Source organism: Gopherus flavomarginatus, chromosome 3 (genome assembly GCF_025201925.1).
Source record: "Gopherus flavomarginatus isolate rGopFla2 chromosome 3, rGopFla2.mat.asm, whole genome shotgun sequence".
Lineage (NCBI taxonomy): Eukaryota > Metazoa > Chordata > Testudines > Testudinidae > Gopherus > Gopherus flavomarginatus.
This window is the reverse complement of record NC_066619.1, coordinates 28,140,801-28,165,922: the sequence shown is the minus strand read 5'-3', so window position 1 is coordinate 28,165,922 and position 25,122 is coordinate 28,140,801. Positions and strand designations below refer to the sequence as shown.

The window sequence follows — 25,122 nt, the reverse complement described above, 5'->3', positions numbered from 1 at the left end:
AAATATCATGTAATGTTGAAATAGAATTCTCTTAACTGCTTAGAATGTAGGGTTGTTGTACAGATGCTGTTCTTTGCCATTTCCCCTCTGCCATTTCAGTTCTCTTCCTACTACATGCGATCTTTCTGTCCTTCATTGGTACTATTACTGTGCAGATAGTTCTCAAACAGAGAGCACATACATCCCTGTAACTGTCAGGTGACCAGAGTGCAGGGTTTGCATATACATTGTGTTCTTATTTCCCAAAAACGTTAAGTCAAGTGGCTGAGAATCTTCTCAACAGGAGGCGCAGAGGATCTGTGGCCAATATTCAGAGATAGAAAGAGGACAAAAGAGGTGAAGAAATGAAAGGAGCTGGGTGGGAAATGATGTGTTATATATCACTGCCCTGCTACCTTTTATAGGATAGGAGCCTTATATTTTTGCCTCACTTTCCAATTAATTGTGGATGTTTTTTGTTAATTTTAACTCCTTGGCCCATTATGCCAGTTACAGCTTCTGACTAAAATAAAACTATTCCCATGAGTGTCAGTCAAATTTCCAGTATGGACAAAAACTGCTTGCTGGTGTGCCTACATAGCAAGAGACTGATTTTTAAAACAACACCCATCTGTCACAATAATTATCAATCTGATTAATGTTCTGTTCTGTTGATTATTTTTGACTACTTTAAAAGTAAGATTTTTCTTACAGAACTAAAAATAATAATAAAGCTATTATTTATCACCTTTAAGAAATCCAAGTTGATTTTTTTTATAAATTTAATTTTCAGTTCATCTGGAAACTCCTGATAAATTCACTGTGAGCACTAATAGTTCAACAAATGCCCATCTGTCTTGGTATATACCCGGCAACTTTATTAAAATCAGACTTTTGTGTCAAATTGAAATTAGCAACAGTAATTCAGAACGACAGCTGGTGAGTATTATTTTTAATGTAATTTTGCTCTGCTGAAATGTCGATGGTTTTATTGAAATTCGTTTCTTTACAGTTTTGTACCAGTAAAAGAGAAACTGATAGGTTATACTGACTATTTATTGAATACTACCTGTGTTAAATGTCCAAAGTCTAGCTCCTAAGCTTACAGAGAAGCTCTAGTCATGTTTACTTCCAGTTCTTTTCACAGTGCAGTGGTAGGTCATAACAGCCAAAACTAAGTAGTGTTTTGAGACGTTGCAAAGCATTAAAATTAGCCATAATATTTGAGTTCTATCATAAGTTTGCAAAATTGCTTTTCTGAAGATGTTTCTTTATTAAATTGCCACTCTTAGGTGATAAAATATAGTGGTTGTGTTTTTGGGAGGTAGTTAGCACTCATGCACACATTATCACTACTCTTCTACTCTGAAAATTTCCTTGGAATCTTAAAACAACTTCAAGTCTTCCAAGTCACTTGTACAGTTGGTGTAAGTGGAATCCTCTTACTTTCAGTAAATGCTGTGTATGTGTTTGTCAGCAGTTTCAGCAACTCACTACTGCAATCTGTGGATGATATAAAGACTGTGAGAGGGGAAGAATTTTCCCGTTGAGTAAGATGAGCTGAGTGTGTTAGTAGGATATCCCTACTGAAATCCTCTATACCTGTCATTTAGAGAAAACTAAAAACACCTGTTAGATGTTCTCAAAATTTCAGTGAAAGTTGGAGAGGCGAGGTAGACTTCCTGGAACTTGATGCTGATTGGGATTCAGTGACCATGCACACAGTACAATTACCCTGAGTTCTGTCTCCCCCTCCCCACTTTTTTTTCCTATGCAGCTATTATAAAAGGTCCCTCTCAGGCTAGGTCTCCACTAGAGTTGGAGGTGCAATTCTGAGCTCATATACATACCTGTACAAGCCCTGCTCAAGCTAGCCTGCTAAAAATAGCAGGGTAGCTGGGGTAGCACATGTGATGGCTCAGGCTTAGGGTGAACAGACAGCAAATGTGAAAAATTGGGACGGGGTGGGGCGTAATAGGAACCTATATAAGCAAAAAGACCCCAAAATTGGGACATCTGGTCACCCTACTCAGGCTAGCTGTCCTGAGAACATTCCTGCTTGGACTCCCTGGAAGCTAGCCCGAGCTACCACTCATGTTAGCCCTTGACACTGCTATTTTTAGCCCATTAACTCAAGCATCTTTATGCTAGCTGAGAATCACCCCCCTAACTTCAAGTATAGGTGTAGCCTAATTTAACATTTTTACAGCTTCCAGAAAAACTCTTAGGGTCCCTTGAAAAGCTGCTCTGTTGTGCTAGCAGCGCCAGACATTTTCCTAATCTGCCCCTTTTTAAGGTTGTAGATTACCATCTCTTAAAGCTATCGTTGCAAAAAAAATCTACTGTAAGTGTGTAACACCTGAGAACTCAGAAATTATTGGATAAAGAGCTTTTACCATATCCTGGAACCTGATCCAAAGCCTGCTGTAGTCAGTGGAAAACACTTTTTTGCAAAGTCTGTGTTTTTGTTTTTTAAATGAACTACACTGGGGAAGTCTCTGGGTTTAAATATAGATTGATGGGCTAGTGTTTCAAAGCTGTCTCGACCTGATCTTTCTAAGCTGTAGGGTGACCATATAGCAAGTATGAAAAATCGGGATGGGTGGGGGGTAATAGGAGCCTATATAAGAAAAAGCCCCAAATATCAGGATTGTCCCTATAAAATTGGGACATCTTGTCACCCTACTAAGCTGTGCACTCCAAAATCTTGATTTGCATTCTGTGGTTTGAGAGATTTTGAATCTTTTGTATTAAAATTATAAAATGTGCTAAAAAGTATTAGTAGGTTAAGTACCACAAGTAAAAACCATACAGGTTGCTTGAGGGTTTGAGGGGAGAGCGGAAAGAAATGACATGTAGACATGAGTAAGTTTAGTCCTTGGCGTCTGCTATTGAAATACAGGCTGAAACTTGACAAAAGATATAGCTTTGTTACCTTGTTCTCCAGACGTTAGAGCAGGGGTTCAGAGTGTGGCTACCAACTCTTGCTAGTTGCCAATCTGACAATTTTTTCCTAAAATACTTAATTAACTTTAGGAAAAACAAACAGATATGCATATATACATGTCCAAATCATTGTAATGTACTTTTGTAGAGTTTTTTTGCAGACAAAATAATCAACAGTTGTCTCTCTCCTTTACTGGACCTAAACAGAATAGAAAAATAGAAATAGAAAGGTGCTTTGCATGTTTTGCTTTTTTGGTGAGTTTTTTAAGACTTTCTAGTTAGTAAATCTGCTTCTGTGAAAAGCGATATTTGTGTATTTGTTAATGTTACTTTTCAGAGCAAACTTACTGAACAAGCTGGGGGACAAATTAAGCCCTGGATGGGGAGGTGGGTAGGGAGGCGGGGGGTGTGCAGTGGCGATTGGGTGTCTGGATGGGGTGCTGGAGGAGGCAGCAGAGGCCAGGGCAATGGTGGGGGTGAGCCTGGGTCTAGAGCATGAAACCCTGTGGCTGGGGGAAGGAGCCCACCTTCACATGGATGAAGCCCCAGGAAGACGGTGAACTCCTACTGATCACCTGCTCCTACAATGTTTGTGGATCCAAACCGGGGCAGGGACCAGCCCCTGCTGGTGGGTCCAGGGGAGGGGCCTCTGCTTTGCCTCCCTTACCCCATCACTACCCAGGAGGCTGTGGCTGCACAAAAAGCCCTTGGTGACTGCATGTGACTGCAGTGGCCACATTTGAGAAATGCTGCGCTAGAATATAAATGAACAGATGAACAGGGCATAGTGTAATCAAGGAATAGCTGTGAAATTGTTATCAATATTACAAGATGTTTTGGTGACAGTGGCAGAAGCTTTTCCGCCCATATGCTCAATTGCTGGCTTTTTGACATCTTCTGTTTGTCATTTGGATTAGAAAAACAATTATAGCTAATTTCAGACTAAAATTCACTTTGGAGACCAGTTCTTGGCAGCCAGAATAGATGTGTATTTATAAGTAGATTTGGTAAGAAATGTTCCCAGGGTCAGGATTTCTCACAGCAGCTGTGGCAGTGAGTCACTGTACATTTATAGTACTATGCATATATGTGTCACTATTATGCACTGTTTTAACTGCTTTAAACTCAATACGCTGCAATTGACTGTTTATACTAAAACCTGATTATGATTATGTTTGCTTTCCTTCGAAGGAAAAAGGAGTACTTAGTAGGAATATTGTTACTGGTATATATTTTATTTGCATGATATGGATGTTGGTCAAGCAGTTTTTCTTGGGTGTGCTTCGTGCAGGCACCGTTTTACAAAGAGAGAATGCTATTTGTCTGTCCAGGTTCTCCTATCATGCTCATCACTGTGAGCATAGGAGCACCTTGGGTGAAATCCTGGTCCCATTGAAATCAGAGGGGATTTCGCCATTGATTTCTGTGGAGCCAGGATTTAATACATGTGTGGAAAGAGTGTTCAGTGATAATAGCTGTCATATATAGCCTCGTGGAACCGGCTCAAAAGAAAAGGGTATTCACATTATGATCAGTGGACCACCAGTCCTTCCTGGTGGTTCAGAGTGTGCAACACTTTTGGGAATCAAATGGTAGAGAGTTGGGAAAGCAGAGAGTATTGTTAGCATTGTGATTACTCTCCTTTACGGTATAGGAATATTCCCATTATCATATGGGTTACAGCGTCTAATGTTGACAATTTAGTATATACCCACATGTGTTTTAAAGTAGTTATTGGTATTTTAATTTCTATACTAGGGGTAACGTCTTATGATAGGCCCCTGAAAAACTTTCACTGGTGAACGGTGATTTTATGTAATATATTTTCCATATATATTTTCTTTCATTTACATTCATTTCCCCATATATTCTGGCATGAAAGCTTTTTAGGGTACATCCCCGTTGCCCCCGCTAATAGAGACTACATCCCACTGGACTTTGTATAACACATTCTTCTTAAATAATCGCACAGTTGCCTGATTGTACAACTTTAATACTGTAGTCGACTTTTAAAAAACATTTTCCAGGTAGTGGTACTAGCATGATACAGGATGGGAGAAAGGTTTTCATATCGAATTCTATTAATTCTTAACTGCAGAATGTCTCAATGGCCGGTGCAGAAAACTCAAATTACAGAGCTCGGGTGGATGCATTACATCCATATGGCACATACACATTCAGAGTACGCTGTTCAGCTTCTGAGTATTTCTGGCGATGGAGTAAATGGAGTGAGGGAAAAAAGCTCACAACTTTGGAAGCCCGTAAGTTTATTGAACTGTCTTTTATGTCAAACTATTGAACTTGTAAGCCATATGCTTAACAAAGTTATCTTGTTTTGTAAAATCTCCTTTCTTAGCTCCTGCAAGAGGACCGGATATTTGGAGACAGAGAAGTCCTGTCGGAGAAACTCTAACAGTCTTTTGGAAGGTATGTACCGGTGTGTGTGTGTTCATTGCTTTTCTTATGTACTTTCAATGTGTGAAGAGTTTATAGCCAGTAAATCTAATTGTTGTTCTTAAATATTTTATAGTGCATTTACTCAGAAAAGTAGTGTCCTAAATGAAAACATCATTATCCCAGAAATGTGGACTATGCTTTTAAAAAAAAGAAAGTATTACTAAAAACAGCTGCATATGGAATTAAGTAGGATTTCACATACAGAATAACTTCCTTAAATTTGTCCCTTTGAGAGTTGTCTTCAGTGCTCATGTGTTAACTCCTAAAACCTTTGAGAGTTGTCTTCAGTGCTCATGTGTTAACTCCTAAAACCATTCTTGCTTTACTGACTTTTTTGCCTGGTAATCCCAATTTTGAGTATTAGATGCATGTAATCCTGTGTCCTGATTTTTAACAATAGTTTTGTTTTTTAATGTGATTTGTTTTGTTGCATAGCCGTTACTTCTTTCTGAAGCAAATGGAATAATACTATCCCATGAGGTATCATGTTACTTGCAAGAGAGAATGCTAAAGGCTTATGAAGTCCCTGTACCCTTGAACAGCACTGAAATAAAACTTGGGGGAAATGATTGTTTAATCAGTGTTACAGCCAAAAATCGTGCTGGCTCATCTCCCCCTTCTAGGATAACTAGTGTGGATCTTCCAAGTGGTGAGTACTTGATTCAGGGTTTTAAAACATTCAAAGCTTGTGGAACAGCTGGGTGGTGGGTTTTTCAGAGAATTTAGCTGATCTGTGCAAGTAACAAGTGATTCTTTCAATCTACTGCTTTGTTTTAAGTGCAGTGTCTCACCAGCAAATTATATTTGTCATGTAGAAGGAAGGTGGCAGTTACAGGCTAGGTTGTTGTGTTGCAATTTTCTGGAGACTTCCCAGGAATAACAAGGGAGAGCCTAAATCTTTTGCACAAATCTTCAACTTTTAGGAGGTTTTATTTATTTCTTTGCTATCTTTTTTACTCAAATAAATTTGATTAAATGTAAGAGGATCAAAACAGATTTTTCTTGCCGTGGAAGCTTCTCAGTGTTGCATAGTTGTTTAACATTTTTCCACTCTGTGGGACTCAAACATCAATTAAATGCATGTGTAGTTGATCACATGAAGGGAGAATACTAATGGAGCTAACCAGTAATGTGCCTGGATCATGATATAGTGTCAAAAGCAGGGGCTTGAAGGTGTAAGTTGGGTTATTGAGGCCTCTCATTTAAGATATCTAAAAATGCCCTCCGTGGTAGTGAACTACCCTCCAATATGTGAAGGAAAAGCTTTGGGCTAAATTGGTTTTGGTGCAAATGCTGGGGAAAGGGCAGCACAAAGCACAGGAGCAGACCACGTAAGTCACAACATGGTCCCAGTTCCCCCGTGCTCCAGGGGAAAAGGAATCTTTGCCAGCCCTATACCTGGTGCCAATTACTTCCCCATCCACTTCCATTCATCTGGGTTGGCTGGCACATTGGGAAGACAGAGTGAAGGCACTGCTAGCCCTTACCCAACTGTGCTGGAGCAGGGAGTAGCAGCTCTGCAGAAGCTGTGCTTCCTAGCCCCTCAGCTGTGACCTCTTTTAAGGCACATAATGTGACCCATACATCCCATGTGAACATGTAATAGACGTCATAGCTGTGTGCTTTCTGTCTGAAGTTCTGAAAATAAAATTACATCTCTTCAGGCAGAAATGTGTTTTGTTTGAGATTTATAGTTGGGATGTCAGTAACCATGATCCTCCATTATCCAGAACGAGTTTTGTCCTCAGGCTAAATAGCCTTCAGCTCCTCTATAGCGATACTACCTATTAATTTATCACCGCATATGTGAAGGAAGAGGAATTAGGCAGGATAGATAAATTAATGGCATCACTTTAATAACTCCATATCATGAGCAACAACAGTAGCTGACTCTGCAGAATGTAGGGCTCTCTAGATAATTCCGCTCTGCACCCTGTGACCGAGCGTAACGGCTGGAACTCTGTGATTATTAGAGCACAGTACTGGAAAGGTAACATTTGGAAGACTGAATTTCCCTTTGGTGTTACCCACCATATACTCATTCTGAATTGTCTTCTGAGTTGACATAGGAATTATTTGAAACATGACTCACCCGCTGACCTGGATTACGTGGCTATACAGTCACTTCCGGCTGCATCCTGTACAGCCTGCAAATGTTTATAACATCAATAAGAAAGAAATGTTTCTGATGCTCGAGATAGGTTTCATGAGAAAATTGAAAGGGAAGCAAAGCCTGCGTCATATCCTACTTAATGTGAGCTTTCAACGTAATTAAAAAGATACAATGGTGGAGAAGCAAACTTACTATGTGGGTGCCTTTCTGGCCTCCATCATGGCAGTATTTGTGCTGCTAGTGAAACAGAAATCTAGATTGCAGCAAAAACATGCACGTGCAGCTCTTCAATATCCAGTGGTTTTTTTGCTGAGAGAATACTATTGAGCCTACTGTCAGTAAATTAATTCATATTAACAAAATTCTAGAAATAAAATACTATGCAAGTGTCATATAAACATGCACTCTAACATGTAATTATTTCCTTGAATGTTCAACTTCTTAGAAACTGTGTGTTTCAGGGTTGTTTTTTTAACAGTTTAAGAACTTGCCCTGTCTATACATTTACTCTTATAGTCACATCAAATGGAGATAAATGAATACAAAAAGAGGTGAAATTGACATTCCCTTAAGTGGCAATTCAGCAATGATATTTTCTTCCAAAAAATTGTTCTGCTAGCACACAGCATACGTTCTCCTAGAACACTCAGCATTTACATAGCCCTTTAATATTCACAATACCTCAGGGAGGAATTAGTGTTTCTCTTTGGGTTTTTTTAATTACTGAGATCTGTCTTTCCCTTTAAACTCAGTCTTGCATAGACTGGACAGTTTTAATACAATATGATGATCCAAGCAAACAGGGATCAAGGCTAAGAACATTTAAAGAAACTCAAGAAAAGTTGAGGAGGTTCTGAAGATGTGATGGGTACTTAAATATTTTAGTTGCTCCAGGGGATCTTTAAGACTTACCGGGTCCCACCTGAATGGTAGCCATAGGTGGTGGCTCTGTAGGAACTAGTCAACAGGCTGGTGTTTTGGGGGTGGATGGATGGAAGGAATTAGTAGCTGGAGACTTATACCAAATTGGTGTCAATTTGAATTAAACCAGAACCCCTGCAATAGAAACTTATCCAGAGAAGGTGATTTGTATCCAAACCTGAGGATCTGCTGAACTTTTTCACTCCTTTCTGCACTACTCTTGCAGACTTCACTATAGACTTCTAAGCTTGATTTATAGTGCTTCAAAAAGTATAGTATAATTTACTCCAATTTCACAGAGCCAGTTGTGTGATCCTCTTTCCTAGCATGAACACATTGTATGTGTGTTCTCATGGCATCTGTTTTCTAAGAACTGTAGTTCAGGCTTCTGAAAGCCCTTTGAGGTAAAGATACAGGGCTGAACTCTAATGTTTTTTTATATACTGTCTTTATTATAGACAATGTCAAAACAGAGCTGGCAATTGCAACAGGAAATGGAATTTACATTTCTTGGCATTCTGACCCTAACGTGACCTGTGGCTACACATTAAAATGGTGTATTTCATCTGGATCTGAACCGTGTATTGTGGACTGGGAAATGTTTCCTTCAAATGCAATAGATGCTGTGATCAAATCTGGTAAGAGGAAATCATTGTTTAAATTAGACTTTCCAATTCAAAGTTTGCATGGTATACTGGCTTTGCAAGTGAATGCAGAAAATTATCAGTAGAAAGGATAAAAGGTACTGTTTTTAAATATCTTCTTTGCGCTAATATTTCTGTTAACTTCTCACTCTCCTCAGCTGTCTCCATCTCTTAGTTCTTGATTCAACTATTATTTTCTTTACACTTTCCAGAATGTTTTGAAGTTGTTAAAAGAAATGTAGCTGAAGCCCAAACTTTAGCATTCTGTAAAATTGTTAAAATCCAGGGCAAATCTTCCAGATTTCAGATGTACCACTCTGGACACCAAGGGTGGTGGGGGAAGAATACATTGGTTTTTTGAGAAAAGTGAGAAGGTGAGAGCTGTGGTGGGAATAGTGGGGAGCAAATGGAGAGAAGAGAAATAAACAGGAAAAGAGGCATATTTCCTGCTGTCTAAGAGGGCATTACAAAGACTAGAACATAAAAAATTAAATATAAAGATCCCATCTAGAGCCAACATTTAAGACTCAGTCACCTAGAGCCTCAGCCCTACAATGAGATCCTTGTAGTCAGACCCCTGCACCTGCCCGGAGCCCAGTTGACAGCACGGAGTCTCCCAGCACTCATAGGGATCTACCCACATGCATCAAATTGTTGGCTCAAGGTCTGAGCATTTGATTGCACAAAGACTACTACTCAAGACCTCCTGCAACTTCACTTAGTGTCGAGGGCATGCAGCACTTGGTAGGGCTGACTCTTTTGTCATCTTATAGAATGATGGAATAATAGAGATGTAGGGCTGGAAGGGACCTCGAGAAGTAAAGTCCTGCGCTGTGGCAGGACCAAGTAATCTTGACCATTCCTGACAGGTGTTTGTCTAACCTGTTTTTAAAAACCTGCAGTGATGGGATTCCACAAGCTCCATTAGAAGCCTATTCCAGAGATTAACTACTCTTATAGATAGAAAGCTTTTCCTAATATCTGACCTAAATCTCTCTTGCTGCAATTTAAGGCCACTATGTCTTATTCTGCCTTCAGTAGAAATGGAGAACTATTGATCCTCATCCTCTTTATAAGACTCTTCAATATATTGTGAAGATTCTTATCAGGTTCCCCTCAATCATCTTTTCTGAAGACTAAACATGCCCAGTTTTTTTAACCTTTCCTCACAGATCAGGTTTTCTACATATCTTATAATTGATTAAATTGTTGTTCTCCTCTGGACTCTCTCCACTTTGTCTACTTCTTTCCTGAAATGTGGTACCACAAATTGAACACATTACTCCAGCTAAGGCTTCACCAGTGCCAAGTAGAGCAGGATAATTGTCTCCTGTGTCTGACATATGACACTCCTGTTAATAACCCCAGAATGATGTTAGCCTTTTTCACATTACACTGTTGACTCATATTCAGTTTGTGATCCATTATAACACCAGATCCTTTTCAGCAGTAGTACCACCGAGGCAGTTCTTCCCCGTTTTGTAGATGTGCATTTGATTTTTCCTTCTTAGATACTTTTCACATGTCTTTATTGAATTTCATCTTGTTGAATTCAGACAAATTCTCCAATATGTCTAGATTATTTTGAATTCTAATCTTGTATTCCAAAGTGCTTGCAAATCCCTCCCAAGTTGATGTCACCTTCAGATTTTATAAGCATACTCTCCACTCCATTATCCAAGACATTTGTTGAAAATATTGAATAGTACCAGACACAAGGCTGGCCCCTGTGGGACTCCACTAGATATGCCCTTCCAGTTTGAGAGGAAACCATTGATGATTAGCCTTTGAGTATGGTCTCTTTGTGTACCCACATTATAGTAATGTCATCTTGAACACATTTCCCTTGCATATGAGAATGTCATATGACACTGTTTCAAAAGATTTACTAAAATCAAGATATCACATCTACTGCTTTCCCCTCCCCCCTCTACTAGGCCAGTAACCCTGTCAAAGGAGGAAATTAGGTTGGTTTAGCATGATTTGTTCATGACACATCCATGCTGGCTGTTCATTACCCCCATTATCCTTCAGGTGCTTACAAATTGATTGTTTAATAATTTGTTCCAGCTATCCAAGTTAGGCTAACTGGTCTGTAATTCCCCAGGTCCTCTTTGTTCCCCTTTTTAAAGATAGGCACTATGTTTGCCTTCTCCAGTCTTGTGGGACTTCACGGGTACTTCAGGAATTCTCAAAGATAATTGTTAATGATTCTGAGATTTTTTCCAGGGTAGTTCCTTAATTTCATTAGGCCTTGTTACTTACACATATTCAGTCTTTCCCTATTTTGGCTGGCATTCCTTCCCCCTGGTTGTTTAATATTAATTATGTTGAGTATCTGGTCACCATGAGCCGTTTTACTGAAGACTGACAGAACACAGGCATTAAACACCTCAGCTTTCTTGATGCCATCAGTTACTAGCTCTCCCTCCTCGCTAAGCGGAGGACCTATACTTTCCTTCGTCTTTCTCAGGCTCCTAACATATTGAAAGAACCTCTTCTTATTGCCTTTTATGTCCTTTGCCAGGTGTAACTCATTTTGTGCTTTAGCCTTTTTGATTTTATTCTTACATGCTTGTGCTATTCTTTGGTACTTCTTGTTAGCAATTTGTCCATGTTTTCCACTTTTTGTAGGATACCATTTTGATTTTCAGCTCTGTTTCATAAAGAGCTCCTGTTGGAGCCATATAGGCCTTTTGCTATTTTTCCTATCTTTCCATTGTACCGGGATAGTTTGCAGTTGTACCTTTAATATTGTCTCCTTGCAAAACTGCCAGCTCTCTTTCACTTAGCTTTTCTTCCCCTGGGATCTTCCCCTTGTTTAGAGAGAGAACAACAATGTGTGTTTTATACAAACTCTATTCAAGCCTTGAGCTCCTTATTGAAGAGAATAGTCACCCTGAATAACAGTGCTGTAAGGATGTGGCTGTAATAACTAAGAAGAAATCAGTTGATGAGCCACTATATCTGGGGAGGGGAAAGAAGAAACATGACAGCCTTGAAGGAAAAATAGCATTTCTGTTAACATTGCAAGTGTGTGTTTCATAATGGAAAGCAACAATCTGTGCTGCTTCCAACCTTTTCCTAATGATATTTGTTTAGACTGTCTAGGTTGCTCTGAATGGTCAAAATTATTTACTGGCTCTGAACAGTGTGTGTAATGGCACACCTTTTGTGTATAAATACAGTATGGATTAAATAGGAGAAATATTAATATGTAAATACCATATGGTCTGGTTCAGGGGTTCTCAACCTTTTTCTTTCCAAGGCCCACTTGTGTCCCAACAACTGTTTTTCTGCATATAAAAGCCAAGGCTGGTAACAAGCAGGACAGTTGTCTGGGGCGCCGGGAAGCTCAGTTGCTTAGGCTTTTATATGCAGAAAAACAGTTGTTTCCTGTGGCTTTAGTGTTCTGTGGCTTCAGCCCCAGGCAGCAAGACTCCAGGGCAGTGGGGCTCCAGCCCCTGCAGTGTGGTGGGGTTGGCAGACCCTCTGAAACCTGTTTGTGGCCCCCAGAGGGTCACGAATCCCCAGCTTAGGATGCTGGTTTAATTATTTGGGCTGTTCTTTAAATGTTTTTGTATGAAAATATGCATGTAAAAGCTTAAAATGTGAAAAGATTTTGCTTACCAGTGATATTCTTCTGCAGCTCTGTTTCAACCTGGTGTGAGATACAATTTTTCTGTATATGGCTGCAAACACAATGGATATCAGTTATTACAGAATATAACGGGATATATGAAAGAATTGCGTAAGTGCATTTTATTGTTAAGATCCTTTAGAAATACATGATAAAATAAATATGACTAACTTGTACTTGTCTTCGCTAGATAAATTTTAAAAAGTCTGAAAGTAGAATCTTCTTACTGCTGAATATTTCCTTTATCTCTTTCAGTGCCACCAGCCTTTAGAGTTCATTAATAAAGATTTCTAATGTATCACTTATTCACTAATTCAGTGAACTTCCACTCTCTGTATCCTAGCTGGTTCCCTGCCCTGATGCCCCACCACCCCCGGCAGCAGCTCCCCCCCTCTGCCCTGAGGGCCCCCCCCCCACAGCAGCTCCCCACCTTCCATCCTGAGGCACCCCCCCATCCCAGCTCACCCCAGCTCCACGCACGAGCACCGCGAGCACTCCGTGGCTGCTTCACTTCTCTTGCCTCCCAGGCTTGCGGCGCCTAAGCTGATAGGCGCCACAAGCCTGGGAGGTGGGAGAAGTGAAGCAGCCATGGCATGCTCGGGGAGGAGGCGGGGCAGGGGTGAGCTGGGGCAGGGAGTTCCCCTGCATGCCACACCCCCCCCCTTACTTGCTGCAGGCGGCCCTCCCGGCGCTCTCCTGCTGCAGTTCCCTCCGCCTAAATGCCGGCGGCAACAGGAGCAGCCGAAGATCTGACTGCCGTGGTGGCTGCCGAAGAAAATGGCCCCCCCCAACTCCCAGCGGTCGCCTAAATGGTTGCACCAGCCCTGCATTTAAGGACCACCCCTCCACTTCCTTTTGCTCTGTTCCTGGAAGTCTGAACTCTCTTTATACTTCACTCTCCTAGTTGTTAAGGATAAATGCGTATTGTGTAGCTATAGGACCCATTTCATTTTGAACTTTAAGGTATCTTCTGCCGGGTGCTTGGAATAATTTTATTGGAAACTTTTTCTGATTACTTAGTCTGAGCCAGGGTATTGCTTTGTAGGAGATCATTGCTTGTTGCTTAAAGCTATGATGGAAGATGAAATGAAACATTTACTCTAATCTCTTGTTTTCAACAATTTACATCTCTCTTAGAAAAACAACAACAAAGCATTTGGACTAAGTTTGTCATATTTTTCAAAACAGAAATTGTGATATAATATATAATTTCTTATCTTGTAATAACACAGTTGGCTTCTAAAATTTCACTCGTGGTGTTATCTGTACCTCCAGCTAAGGCCTGTTCTGTGAATGTGCCTTGCTGTGATCCCTGCACTAAAGCCCATGTGTTGTGTTGGAGATTTGTGACTCCTTTTAAACAGCATTAATACTTTTCTCAAGGAAGAATGCAGACTCTGTTGTTACTAAATACAATTTCTTCAAATAAAGCAAAGTTACAGCCATTTGAAAATGAGACAATTTTTATTAAGTTACATCTTTCTAAACGTTTGCACTAGCTGGATTTATTTTTAATGTGTGTTGATATTGCAAGCAGGAGCATCTTTTTGTTCTGTTGTATAGCACCTAGCACAATAGGGTCCTTGTCTATGACTGGGATTAGTAGATGCCCTTGCAATACAAATTATTGGTGATAATATTCCAACAGGGAGGCTGATGTAGTGACACCTGGCTAATGTCACCTCTTTATTAATATTTTGTTTGAAAGGGACAAAAATGGATCTAGAAAATTTTCAGTGTAGTGATCAACATGTCAGTCCTAATAATAATGCTGTAATACTAGCATACTTTTAGCATACAGTGGAAGGATAGTTGTTTAACATTTTTTTTTCCCAATTCTTTCCACAGCTCCAAAGGTAGCACCAAATTTTACTGTAGAAGAAACCTCTTCAGATTCAATATTAGTAAAATGGGAAGACATTCCTGTTGAAGACTGCCAGGGGTTTTTAAAGGGATATATTCTTTACTTTGCAAAAGGGGAGAAAGGTTCTTCAAAGACTAGTTTTATGGAAGAAGGTAAATAAAACATATGGTCCTCAATTTTCCTGTAAACTCCCCGTACTAGCGAATGAATAGTCCTTTAAGAAACAATTGTTTATTTACAGTTCAGTTGGCATTGTTCAGCACCTAAATTGGCCTTTCAGAACTGGTGAAGACATTTAAAATACTAACTGCTCGAGTGAGCAAGAGTAGATGAACTGAGTGGAATTTCTAGTTGACTAGGGCACTCACATCACACAAGTCACCATGACAATGAACATCCAGTCCCTTAGGAAAACACTGATGAGAAGAGAGTGTGAAAATGGCGAACCCGCCAGAACTGGGTTTAAGTGCATTGGCAGTGTGGTTGGGATAATGTTGCATTGCCATTGCTCATGCTGTCTCTGGTCTGTAGATAAAGAGAAGGCCAGTTTCTTTCCCTGTTAGTGTGATACTTTTCATTCAGTTAATTCCAAAACTGATAATTGTGGTAGTGTGTGAATAATAGAAGAAATAACCTTATAAAATGTAATTGCACTTACCAAAGATGTTGTGAAATGTAATTATATGAAGTCTGTAGCAAATTGTGGAGTTCAGTGCATGACATCTTTATTTTCAGCTTGCAGTTTTATTAACGTTTAGTCTGCCATAATCCTTTCTCTTCCCTCTTTGGACTTGTCTTTACTGCAAACTTAATTTGAGTTAAAATTCGAGTTCTGCCCCCAAATCAAGGTTAGGATTGTGAGCAGGCTTTAATTCCAGTACGGTGATGCTTTTAACTCAAGCTGGATGGTCCATCAGGAAGTATAGGCTAAAACTTGATTAGCGCAGCTAGACATCTGCTAACACAATGACTCTGTAGTATGGATGCAGGCTAAGTCTTCCAAGGCCTTCTCACAATTCCTCCCCATGTGCCAGGCAGGGCAAACAAGTTTTCCCACAGTTCATTAAGAAAGAATTCATAGAATGGCTCAGCTTACAGCAGTGCTAAGAATGCAATTATGTCATCAGAAGTCATAGTGCAGCCTCAGTGTGGACACAGCAGCTTGAGTACTATTTCATAGCATGGCTGCTCTCACTCGAGCTAGGCTAACTTAAGAGGAGTAACTCAAGTGTACATAATGAGAGTTACTTCTGCGCTGAAGATAAACCCTTTGTGCTGCTTAATTAACACCGTTACACTACACAGTAGTGGATTTTCTGCAGCATAATTCTGTACTCAGGATTTTGCTCCATTAAAAAGATTGTTTTCCAGTTTAATATGAAGTTTGGGTTTTGTGAACATATTCTAATGTGGTGTACATTTCCGATCTTTTTAAACACAAAACAAAACAGGGTCTCCTGAGCTAACAGTTAAGAATATTACTGACCTAACGAAAAAGTCTTTGAGAATACTTGATCTTCAAGGCAAAACAAGTTACCGCCTGGACTTACGAGCTTATACCCTTGGTGGAATAGGCCCATCGAAAGACCTGTACGTGGTGACAAAGGAGAATTGTAAGTTGAACATTCTAGGATGGCAGTGCTTAAGTGAGAGTACCATGATCTTTATCTTAGGGTATGGCTACACTTGAAATTTCAAAGCGCTGCCGCCGGAGCCCCAGCGCTGGGACAGAGCTCTCCCAGCGCTGCATGTAAACCACATCCTCTACGGGTGTAGCTTGCAGCGCTGGGAGCCGCGCTCCCAGCGCTGCGGCACTGATTACACTGAGGCTTTACAGCGCTGTATCTTGCAGCGCTCAGGGGAGTGTTTTTTCACACTCCTGAGCGCGAAAGTTGCAGCGCTGTAAAGTGCCAGTGTAGCCAAGGCCTTGGACTCATCTGATGTCTTTTCCTGCTTAGCTATCCCAGGCCTGTTGTAGCAGATTGGGGGAAAAAAATAACCTTACAGCTATTAAACTGTTACAGGTACTATGAAGCTCATAGTAATTAATGCTTGTTTAAAAACTTCATCAACTCATACATATGGATGAGGTCTGAACTCATAACTGCTCAAAAGATTGAAAATGACTAAAGCCACCTGAAGATGGAGGTGGAAAAAAAGAGGTTTACTCAGTTTGGAAAGAAGAAGTGCATGAAATGATTCTGCCCAGAAGGCTAAACGGGCACTTTTGTTAGGGGAGAAAAGGAGATGCTCAGTGATCTTAAAAGACTAAACTAGGTAAAAGGCAATGCACTTATGCAACATGTAATTAACCTGTAGAAATCACTGCACAGAATAGACAAATAGTTTGAGAATTTTAAATAGCCACCTAAAATACTATAAACACTAGCAGTTATGCTGTCTGGGATAAAATTTGCCATCAGTCCTATCATCATACATGTGAAGCTTAGTACCAATAGGGGATCAAACAGAAACTTCTTCCTTTTCTACACACTATTTCACAATTGACCAACTACAGTATGGGAGGGTTTGTCTTTTGCAATGAAGGATGTAGTATAGGCCACTGTTGCAGGCAGATGGGGCTCAATGAGCTGCCACTGATCTATAAAGCGGCCGATAATATCTGGGAATGTTACAAAAGGGTTGTGAACCACAAACTTTGGTGATAACTTTGAATATCTCTTACTGTTTTTCATTATTTTTTCCCAGCCGTGGGGTTGATCATTGCCATTCTCATCCCAGTGGCTGTAGCTGTTGTGCTTGGAGTGGTGACCAGCATCCTTTGCTACCAAAAGAGGGAATGGTAAACACTCATTTTCAGTTAAATTCTTCTATTTGTTTATGTTGAGTAATTTATTGCCGTCCTGTGAGGGTGTGCACTCACCTCTCATGAGTGCCTCCTATTGGCTGGGTTGTGGTGCTGCAAACTTAGTTTTCTCCTGGCGCCCCCTGTAGGCTGCCGACCTCGCTAGGCAGGTTTTCAGTGGCTCGGCACTCCAGGCAAGTCACATACAATCTAAAATGGACAAACTCCTTCTAGGGTACTCAAGTCAAAAACAAACATAAACAAGTCTTTCAGTTCCCTGGCTCAAGCTGGACTCAGCCCATTCTTCCTGAGGGTGCCTTCTCTCTTCAGTCCCTGTTGGGCACCTTTAAATTTTAGCCCCCTCTCTTGGGCTTTTAGTAAAGAATCTTTTACCCTCTTCAGGGTTTAGGTCACTTCTCCACTGGCTCACCTGCTACTCTGGGTCCCAACCCAAAGACCCTGCAAACAGCAGCCGTGTGCTGCTTTCCTTAATAGTTCCTGCTGCATTCCCTGGGCTGTCACACACTCATCCTTCACCTATTACCTTAGGGTTGCAGTCCTTGGGTTCTCTCTGCCTTATCCCTGCTTGAGCAGGTCTCTCCCAGGCCTCTTTCCCTGAAGAGTTTTGCAGCCTTCCAGCCCTTCCTCACCCTTCTGGTCCTAGCCAGTGACTGACCTGCTAAGCCCCTTTGGCTCCTTTTAACTGATCCTGTTGGGCTCTGATTGGTTACTTCCCTGCAGCCTTTCTAGGCAGGCCTGGAGGACTCACCTTCACGGCTCCTGCAAGGAGCTTTAAAAGGCCTGGTACCCCTGTCATGTTTCCCCAAACACCTGAGGATTTCAGTGGGCTTTACACAAGACTTTTGGGTGAGGGTGGGTGGTATTCCCATTTATAATTGGAAGGGATAGGAAGGAAGGAAGGGAGGCCCAGAGAAGTAGCGATTTGGCCACAAGGTCCCACAGTGAGTCAGTGACAGAGCCAGAAGAACCCAAATCTTCTGCTCATTGTCCAGTGCTCTTCTCCTCCGCCTGAGGCTGCGTGCAAAGTCAGGTGTAGTAGAACTCGAATTAAAACGTGGAGAATTAGGCATACATTTAATTTATGATCTGCCCACGATCAATTTACAGTCCATCTTCAAACTTTCAGAAACCTGAAACTCCAGTGGAAGCATCAGAAGAATGTGTACGTTTTTCTTTACATGCAGCCTAAAGCACAACTGTGTAAAGTGAAAAATTTGAACAGTTAAAGTTTATACTCTGTGTTGAGGATTACGACCTGATAGAAACATCGTGACTGTTTTTCTTGTGTTCTTATTTTGACATGCTGAACCTTTGCTGGTAATTTTGAAAATTACTTAACTTTTCTCTATAAAGGATTAAAGAAACGTTCTACCCTGACATTCCAAATCCTGAAAACAGTAAGGCATTGCAATTTCAGAAGAATATATGTGAGGTAACCTTCATTTTAATTACATTTTTAAGCATCTAAAACAGTTGTCCCCAAACCGTAGCGCCCGGGCCAGCCCCCAGAAGGAAGTGGGGAGGGAGCACCACCCAGCCCTGCTCTTCCCCCAGCTCTTCTCCAGCCCAGCCACCAATCCTGGCTGCAACTCCGCTCCCGGTGTGAGGGGAGGCGGGTGGGGGGGTGAGAACACATTCTGTTACTGTTAAGGAGGGGTGCGAGAGGAAAAGTTTGGGGACCACTGATCTAAAATGTACAGTTGCATCAAGAAGATACGTCCCAAGAGTCAGTAGAAGTGATGATATGACCTAGCTTATCCCCAACTGTTAATTTCCTTCCTCCTTGCATTGGCAGCAGTGCGAAGTGAGGGTATGGCATTCTCGCCAGCTCCCCTCCATGCCCACTACTCACAGTTTGTAATTGGAAGTAAATGGAAAGTCAAACTAATGCTTTCAGAGTAGATTACATAAGAAAGATAAAAGGCAAATAGTGGCTGGTTTTATATTAGAAATATATTTTGGCAAAATTCATGAATAGTTTTGAAGTTGAACTTGCTAAAATATTTTAAAATGAACTGAACATGAAATATACAAATAGATATATGGGGAAGCGGGGGAGCTGAATAGTTGAATACGTTGAATAGTTTTTTAAACAGTTAACAATTGCTCTGTTGCAATGTATAGATGGTGATACGTCTCTCAATTTAACTAAGCAAACTACAGTACAATATACAGTAACTTCTCGCTTAATGTTGTAGTTATGTTTCTGAAAAATGGGACTTTATGCGAAACAATGTTAAGCAAATCCAATTTCCCCATAAGAATTAATGTAAATGGGGGGGTTAGGTTCCAGGGAAATTTTTTTCACCAGACAAAAGACTATAGTATGCACATATGTGTGTGTGTGTACATATATATATATGTATGTATATATATGTATGTATGTATATATACACACAAGCGTGCGCGTGCGCGCGCACACACACACACACAGAGTATAAGTTTTAAACAATTTAATACTGATACACATCAGTGATAATTGTGAAGCTTGGTTGAGGTGAAGTCAGAGGGTGGGGTATTTCCCAGGGAATGCTTCACTGCTAAATGATGAACTAGCACTCGGCTGAGCCCTCAAGGGTTAACCCATTGTTGTTAATGTGGCCTCACACTACAAGGCAGCACAAATGGAGGGAGGGGAGACAGCATGGCAGACAGAGACAGAGAGACACACTGTGTGTGTGAGAGAGAGAGAGAGATGCGCGTTGCCCGTTTAAGTACGCTGACCCCACTCTAAGTACACTGCCTTTTTAAATAGATCAGCAAGCTCCCTCCGTCCTGAGCCCTGTTGTATGTCCCTCCGCCCCCCGCGCTTTGGAAATGGGATAAGCGGGGTGCAGGAGAAGGCGGGATGGGAATACCCTGACATTATCCCCTCCCCCCCAGCAAGCAGTTGGCTCCAGGGAGCAGCTCCAAGGCAGAGGGCAGGAGCAGCACATGGCAGCGGGGGGAGGGACAGCTGAACTGCCAGCAACTGATAGCCTGCTGGGCAGCTGCCACACAGGGAACTTAGGAGAACGGGGGGCTAATAGGGAGGCTGCCGGCCCACCCTGGTTCCAAGCCCCCACCAGCTAGCTCCAATGGGCTGCTCTTCCTGCAAGCAGTAGACAAAGCAGGCAGCTGCCAAGCGACGTTGCATTGTGCAACTTTAAATGAGCATGTTCCCTAATAGATCAGCAATGTAACAGTGTTAACCGGAACGACTTTAAGTGAGGAGTTACTGTACTGTCTATATGAACTAAAATAGTATTATGTTTTCTTAATATCCAATTCATTTGCATTATCCTCACTTTCCTGCTTTTCTTGTGGCTTTTTTTTAGGGGAACACAGCTCTTAAAACCTTGGAAATGAACCCTTGTACCCCGAATAGTGTGGAAGTGGTGGAAACACGATCCACAGTCCTTAAAATAGAAGACACAGAAATTATATCCCCTGTAGCAGATAGTGAGCTTCCTGAAGATGGGTCTGACCCAGGAACAGGAAGCCACGTGGTGGTGTCATACTGCCCACCAATCATTGAGGAGGAGATCTCTAGTCCACCAATAGATGAACCTGTGGGATCTTCTCAAGTCATTTATATTGACATTCAATCAATGTATCAGCCTCAAGTTAATCCAGAGGAAGAGCCCGAAATTAACTTTGTCACTACAGCAGGCTATAAGCCACAAATGCAACTGCCAATTAATACTATGAAAATGGAGAGTCATGCACCCACAGAAGAGGACTTAGATAAAACTGCGGGCTACAGACCTCAAGCAAACACTAATATCTGGAAGTTAGACTCTCCAGACTCTCCTGTATCAATTCAAAGCAACAATGAAAATGGATCTTTTGGAAGTCCATGCTCCATTAATTCTCGACAGTTTTTGATCCCCCCAAAGGATTATGAAGACTCTCCCACCCCTAATAACACAGGGTGGTCCTTTACACATTTTTTTCAGAACAAACCAAATGATTAACAATCATGGTAATTGTCATTTCAATCTGAACCTGCCATTCAATAAGTTCTTGTTCCTAGTGTTGTCATATCAGCATGGGTTATCCTTGGAGACAGTCAGCAGGGTTTTTTTTTTGTGTGTGTGAGCTGAATGTTACCACATTTAAGTTAAAGTGTTAATGTTCCATTTTAATACAGGCTAAAAACTCAAAGTTATAGAAACACAATTATTACACTACGAAGATATAGGGGTTTTGAGGTTAGATCTCCTCGTAATCCTTGTCAAAGAACTCTGTCTGCTTTCAGGTTGTGTTTTGAGATCAATGTGATCTCATACAACCTGTTACTTTGAAAGGTGTTCACTTCTGTTGTTAACTGGTGATTATAATGAATATTCAGAATAACTAAATCCAAATCAGTTTACAGACCGTCTAGATGAGGGTGATGGCGGTAGGTAAACTTTCAGTGTAACAGTTGGAAATTACATGCTTAGATTGGTAGTTAATTAAATCTGTTATGTAGACATTGAAATTAGCACTTTAATCTGTGCATAGTTAAAGTCCCATGGGAAAAATATCATAATAATTTAACACTTTATTAAGTGCTATTCATGTTTGTTGTTTGATAACCAGAACACTAGTTTCTGTACCTACTGTACAATGTTTATTCAATATCTGACTCAGGGGTACAAACGTGGAAAATGAGTGTAACACTGATTTAAACCTCAGAAGAACTGCAAAATGTTTAAACTTCAACATTAATTTTTTTAACCTTAAAACACTATATTTTGTCTCTTTTGGTTAAGGAGGTAGTATTTCCTAACATATTGCACTAATGTGTTTTGTATTTTAAAGTTGCAGCTCCAGATCTGCTACCTCAAAGAGGTTAAGCATCTTTTTCTTCTAGAAAGACTAGTTTAGACCATTATTAGTCTAGAACTAAAGTGCCGTGAGCAGGCCACCCAAGTGATTAGTCTCATTCTTCAACAGCTGTTGGTTGCATTTAGAGACTGTTCCATAGATTGCATTTAGTAGCACTAGCTGCCTAGGCAGATTTGCTCCACCAGTGAGAAAGGTTGGTCTTTATCTGTAATAGTCCCCACTAGCCAGGAAGACTCTCTGTGGCTAAACCCCAGAAACATTATCCACCAAACAGAGCACTTTTTCCAAATCCTAGGTGGAAACATAAGGTGGAATTTCCTTTCAGGCAAAGGGGATCCAAGGTAAGCTAACGCCACTAATGGGTTTTAATAGCTACTCCTCAGCACTGGTCACCCGATGTAATGGTCCATTATGGCAAGATTAGCGTTTGTGTGTGGTTTAAAGAAATGTTAAAAATCATCATCTTTGAGTATTTCTGCTTTCACACCTGTGTCACATAAACCTGCTATAAACAGCTCTAACTGTAATACGTAATGTATAAACATTTAGATTGTGACAGATGCATCACAAGAACCAAGCCATTACTTCACTGACTTTGTTTTTTAAATTTTTTATAACTTAAATCTGTTTCCAATTGTTACGAAAAAAAAAATGGAGGGTCATGTGATACCGCATTGAAGTAAAACAGTGTGCCCTTAAGCTCTTAGCTAAATCCTTTTTAGGTCTTGATTTCAAGCATTAATTTGTGGCTCCTCAAATAATTAATTTGCAGAAATAGCTTTCTAAACCGAGCACTGAGACAACCAGTCCTGCTGAACTTGGTATCAGACCCCAGCTCTGAAGTAGTCGGAGCAGATCAGGAAGGCAGGTCTCCAAAACCAAACACATCCACTGCATGTGGAACTGTGATCTGGCCACCCATCAGACGAAAATTACCCTAAACCTGATCACAGCAATAAATACTAAGATTCTGTATCTGCACCCACTCTTCTTTATACTTCAGAGGTGGCATAACTTACCATGATCTATGTTTGGCTGAGTCTCTTGGATAAAAATGAATGTCCTTCTCCAAGTGTTCCCTATCCTCTCTTACACCGGAAAACACTGGATGGATCAGGTATTGATTTTTATGTGACATAAAAGGATACTGATGATCAACTTGGTGAGGCTTGAAAGGCAGAAGACAAAAGAGGGTATTAACCTCTTCAAATCTGATTTATGGTGAAGGCACATTGCTCCATCTGGAGATCAGAGAACATCCTGTCCTTCGGACCACTCTGCAAATGTGGAGAAAAAAGCAATTCCATACCTTGGTCTGTTATCAAAATTCTCATTGACTTCCCAGATGTGTGCAGGGTACCAGGTTTTCTTTCAGGATGTGAAGAACGTAACTTCAAAGGATGGGCTGTCAAAGGACAGTAGATCCTTGGAGATTTTTATTTATCCCAAGTCATAATGCAGTTGACTTTTGAACTGCTCAGAATTAAATTAAATTTTTTCTTGGGATTTCTATACATAACTACAAGTATCACTTCCTAGACACGGTAGCTAAATGAGAAACTCCACAATTGGGAATACAAATTGGAAGAAACTCTGGTGGTGGCCTTACTCAAACTCTTCTCGCTACCACACAAATTTTGTTAAGAAATGCAAGTACATGCCCCAAGGTCTTCCATGACCTGAACTTCATATCTTAATCTTCAAAATGGATTTTAACAGTGGCAAAAAGCCCTTTGCAAATAGAGGTTTCAACATTACAAGCAAGCGCCATACTTTGCGCTGCATAGACTTTACTATTTTCATTAAACTTTGAACAAAATTATTTCAGCTGTACATTGCAGATATATAATGCAGATTAATTTGATTCCATGGGAAATGTATAGTTTTATTTGCTATGATAAATATTTGTGCAAAGACAAATCTTAAGTTTTTATCTACGCAGAGTACCATTATATTACATTTCTTTTACTTCATTTACCTGGATATAGCATTTGGTAATCTCCAGTACTTAGATAACTGTCCCTTTTTGTTTCTCTTATACAATTGGAAACAAAATAATTAATTGGATTTGCCCAGAATAGAAGATCAGTTAAGCCCATGACAGATGCAATATACTATACTTGCTCTCAGGTTATACTGTGTGTTTCACCATTTATTGACAGTAAAGGCAACAATATTTGACATTTGATTTCTGAGTGATGAGGGAGCACTTTATTTTCTTAAGGTAAGGGCATTCTGCATTGTGACCTAGACACTCAAGTAAAGTGCAGGTATTTCTTCTTTCACCATCTGTGCTACTTTACTTTTAAAAAATGTGAGTTAGTTACATCCCTTGCACTGGCTTTCTGGGGCACTTTCTGATCTTGGGGTTTATGGCCAAGAATTCCTATTTTCAATGCAAGGGCTTGAATACCCCTGTAATGGGGATGAGACTAGTAGGTGAGACAGACAGGTGTGTGTCTATATGTTGTATGTGCATATATCTTATACAGTGTGTTAAATTGTTACAAGCTGTCTTCATAACAATCTAGGCCTGGCTAGCAGTACAATTCAGTTATGTGCTATTCCCAGATACAATGGAGTACTTTGAAAGCTACTTCAGATGCCTGATGTTAAAGTAAAGATTGTCATTTTCAATTAGTGCAAACACCAGTAAAATCTCCAGGAAGAGGCATAACAAATTAGTGGAGATGTCAGCCATTCTTTGGGTCTGAAAGGGTAAAATAGGATTGAATGACTAATATTGTTCAGTGATTGAATTTCTTTCCAAACCTGTGCAAATGTACACTAATCACTGAAGCATCTTAAAGAAAAAGGTAGGGGCGTAACTGGTCTTCCATACCAAGGTTACGCTCTGCATGGTGCTGTTTAACTTCCATAAACATTAATGGGAGTTGTAAGGAGAAAGCCAAATGT

At 40.5% G+C, this 25,122-nt stretch overlaps 1 protein-coding gene and 1 long non-coding RNA gene across 8 annotated transcripts in view; one reads left to right on the top strand and one right to left on the bottom strand.

The window, feature by feature from the left end:
* Positions 1 to 23,226, top strand: part of LIFR (LIF receptor subunit alpha) — an 88,281-nt gene extending 65,055 nt beyond the window's left edge. For all 6 annotated transcript variants that reach the window (XM_050946882.1, XM_050946880.1, XM_050946879.1 and 3 more), the window contains 11 exons: positions 773 to 918; positions 5,024 to 5,186; positions 5,282 to 5,352; positions 5,818 to 6,031; positions 8,875 to 9,054; positions 12,710 to 12,811; positions 14,549 to 14,716; positions 16,016 to 16,177; positions 17,274 to 17,367; positions 18,745 to 18,823; positions 20,709 to 23,226. In XM_050946882.1, the coding sequence (XP_050802839.1) occupies positions 773 to 918; positions 5,024 to 5,186; positions 5,282 to 5,352; positions 5,818 to 6,031; positions 8,875 to 9,054; positions 12,710 to 12,811; positions 14,549 to 14,716; positions 16,016 to 16,177; positions 17,274 to 17,367; positions 18,745 to 18,823; positions 20,709 to 21,347 (2,018 nt within the window). In that variant the 3' untranslated portion in view covers positions 21,348 to 23,226. The remainder of the gene's footprint in view (positions 1 to 772; positions 919 to 5,023; positions 5,187 to 5,281; positions 5,353 to 5,817; positions 6,032 to 8,874; positions 9,055 to 12,709; positions 12,812 to 14,548; positions 14,717 to 16,015; positions 16,178 to 17,273; positions 17,368 to 18,744; positions 18,824 to 20,708) is intronic.
* LOC127048058 (uncharacterized) overlaps positions 1 to 23,300 on the bottom strand; it is a 37,601-nt gene extending 14,301 nt beyond the window's left edge. For both annotated transcript variants that reach the window (XR_007773531.1, XR_007773530.1), the window contains exons 1-6: positions 23,226 to 23,300; positions 17,449 to 17,580; positions 17,251 to 17,349; positions 16,051 to 16,152; positions 12,691 to 12,752; positions 2,915 to 3,124 (exon numbers count right to left, since the gene is read on the bottom strand). This is a non-coding gene — a long non-coding RNA (uncharacterized LOC127048058). The remainder of the gene's footprint in view (positions 1 to 2,914; positions 3,125 to 12,690; positions 12,753 to 16,050; positions 16,153 to 17,250; positions 17,350 to 17,448; positions 17,581 to 23,225) is intronic.
* Positions 23,301 to 25,122: the final 1,822 nt, after the last annotated feature.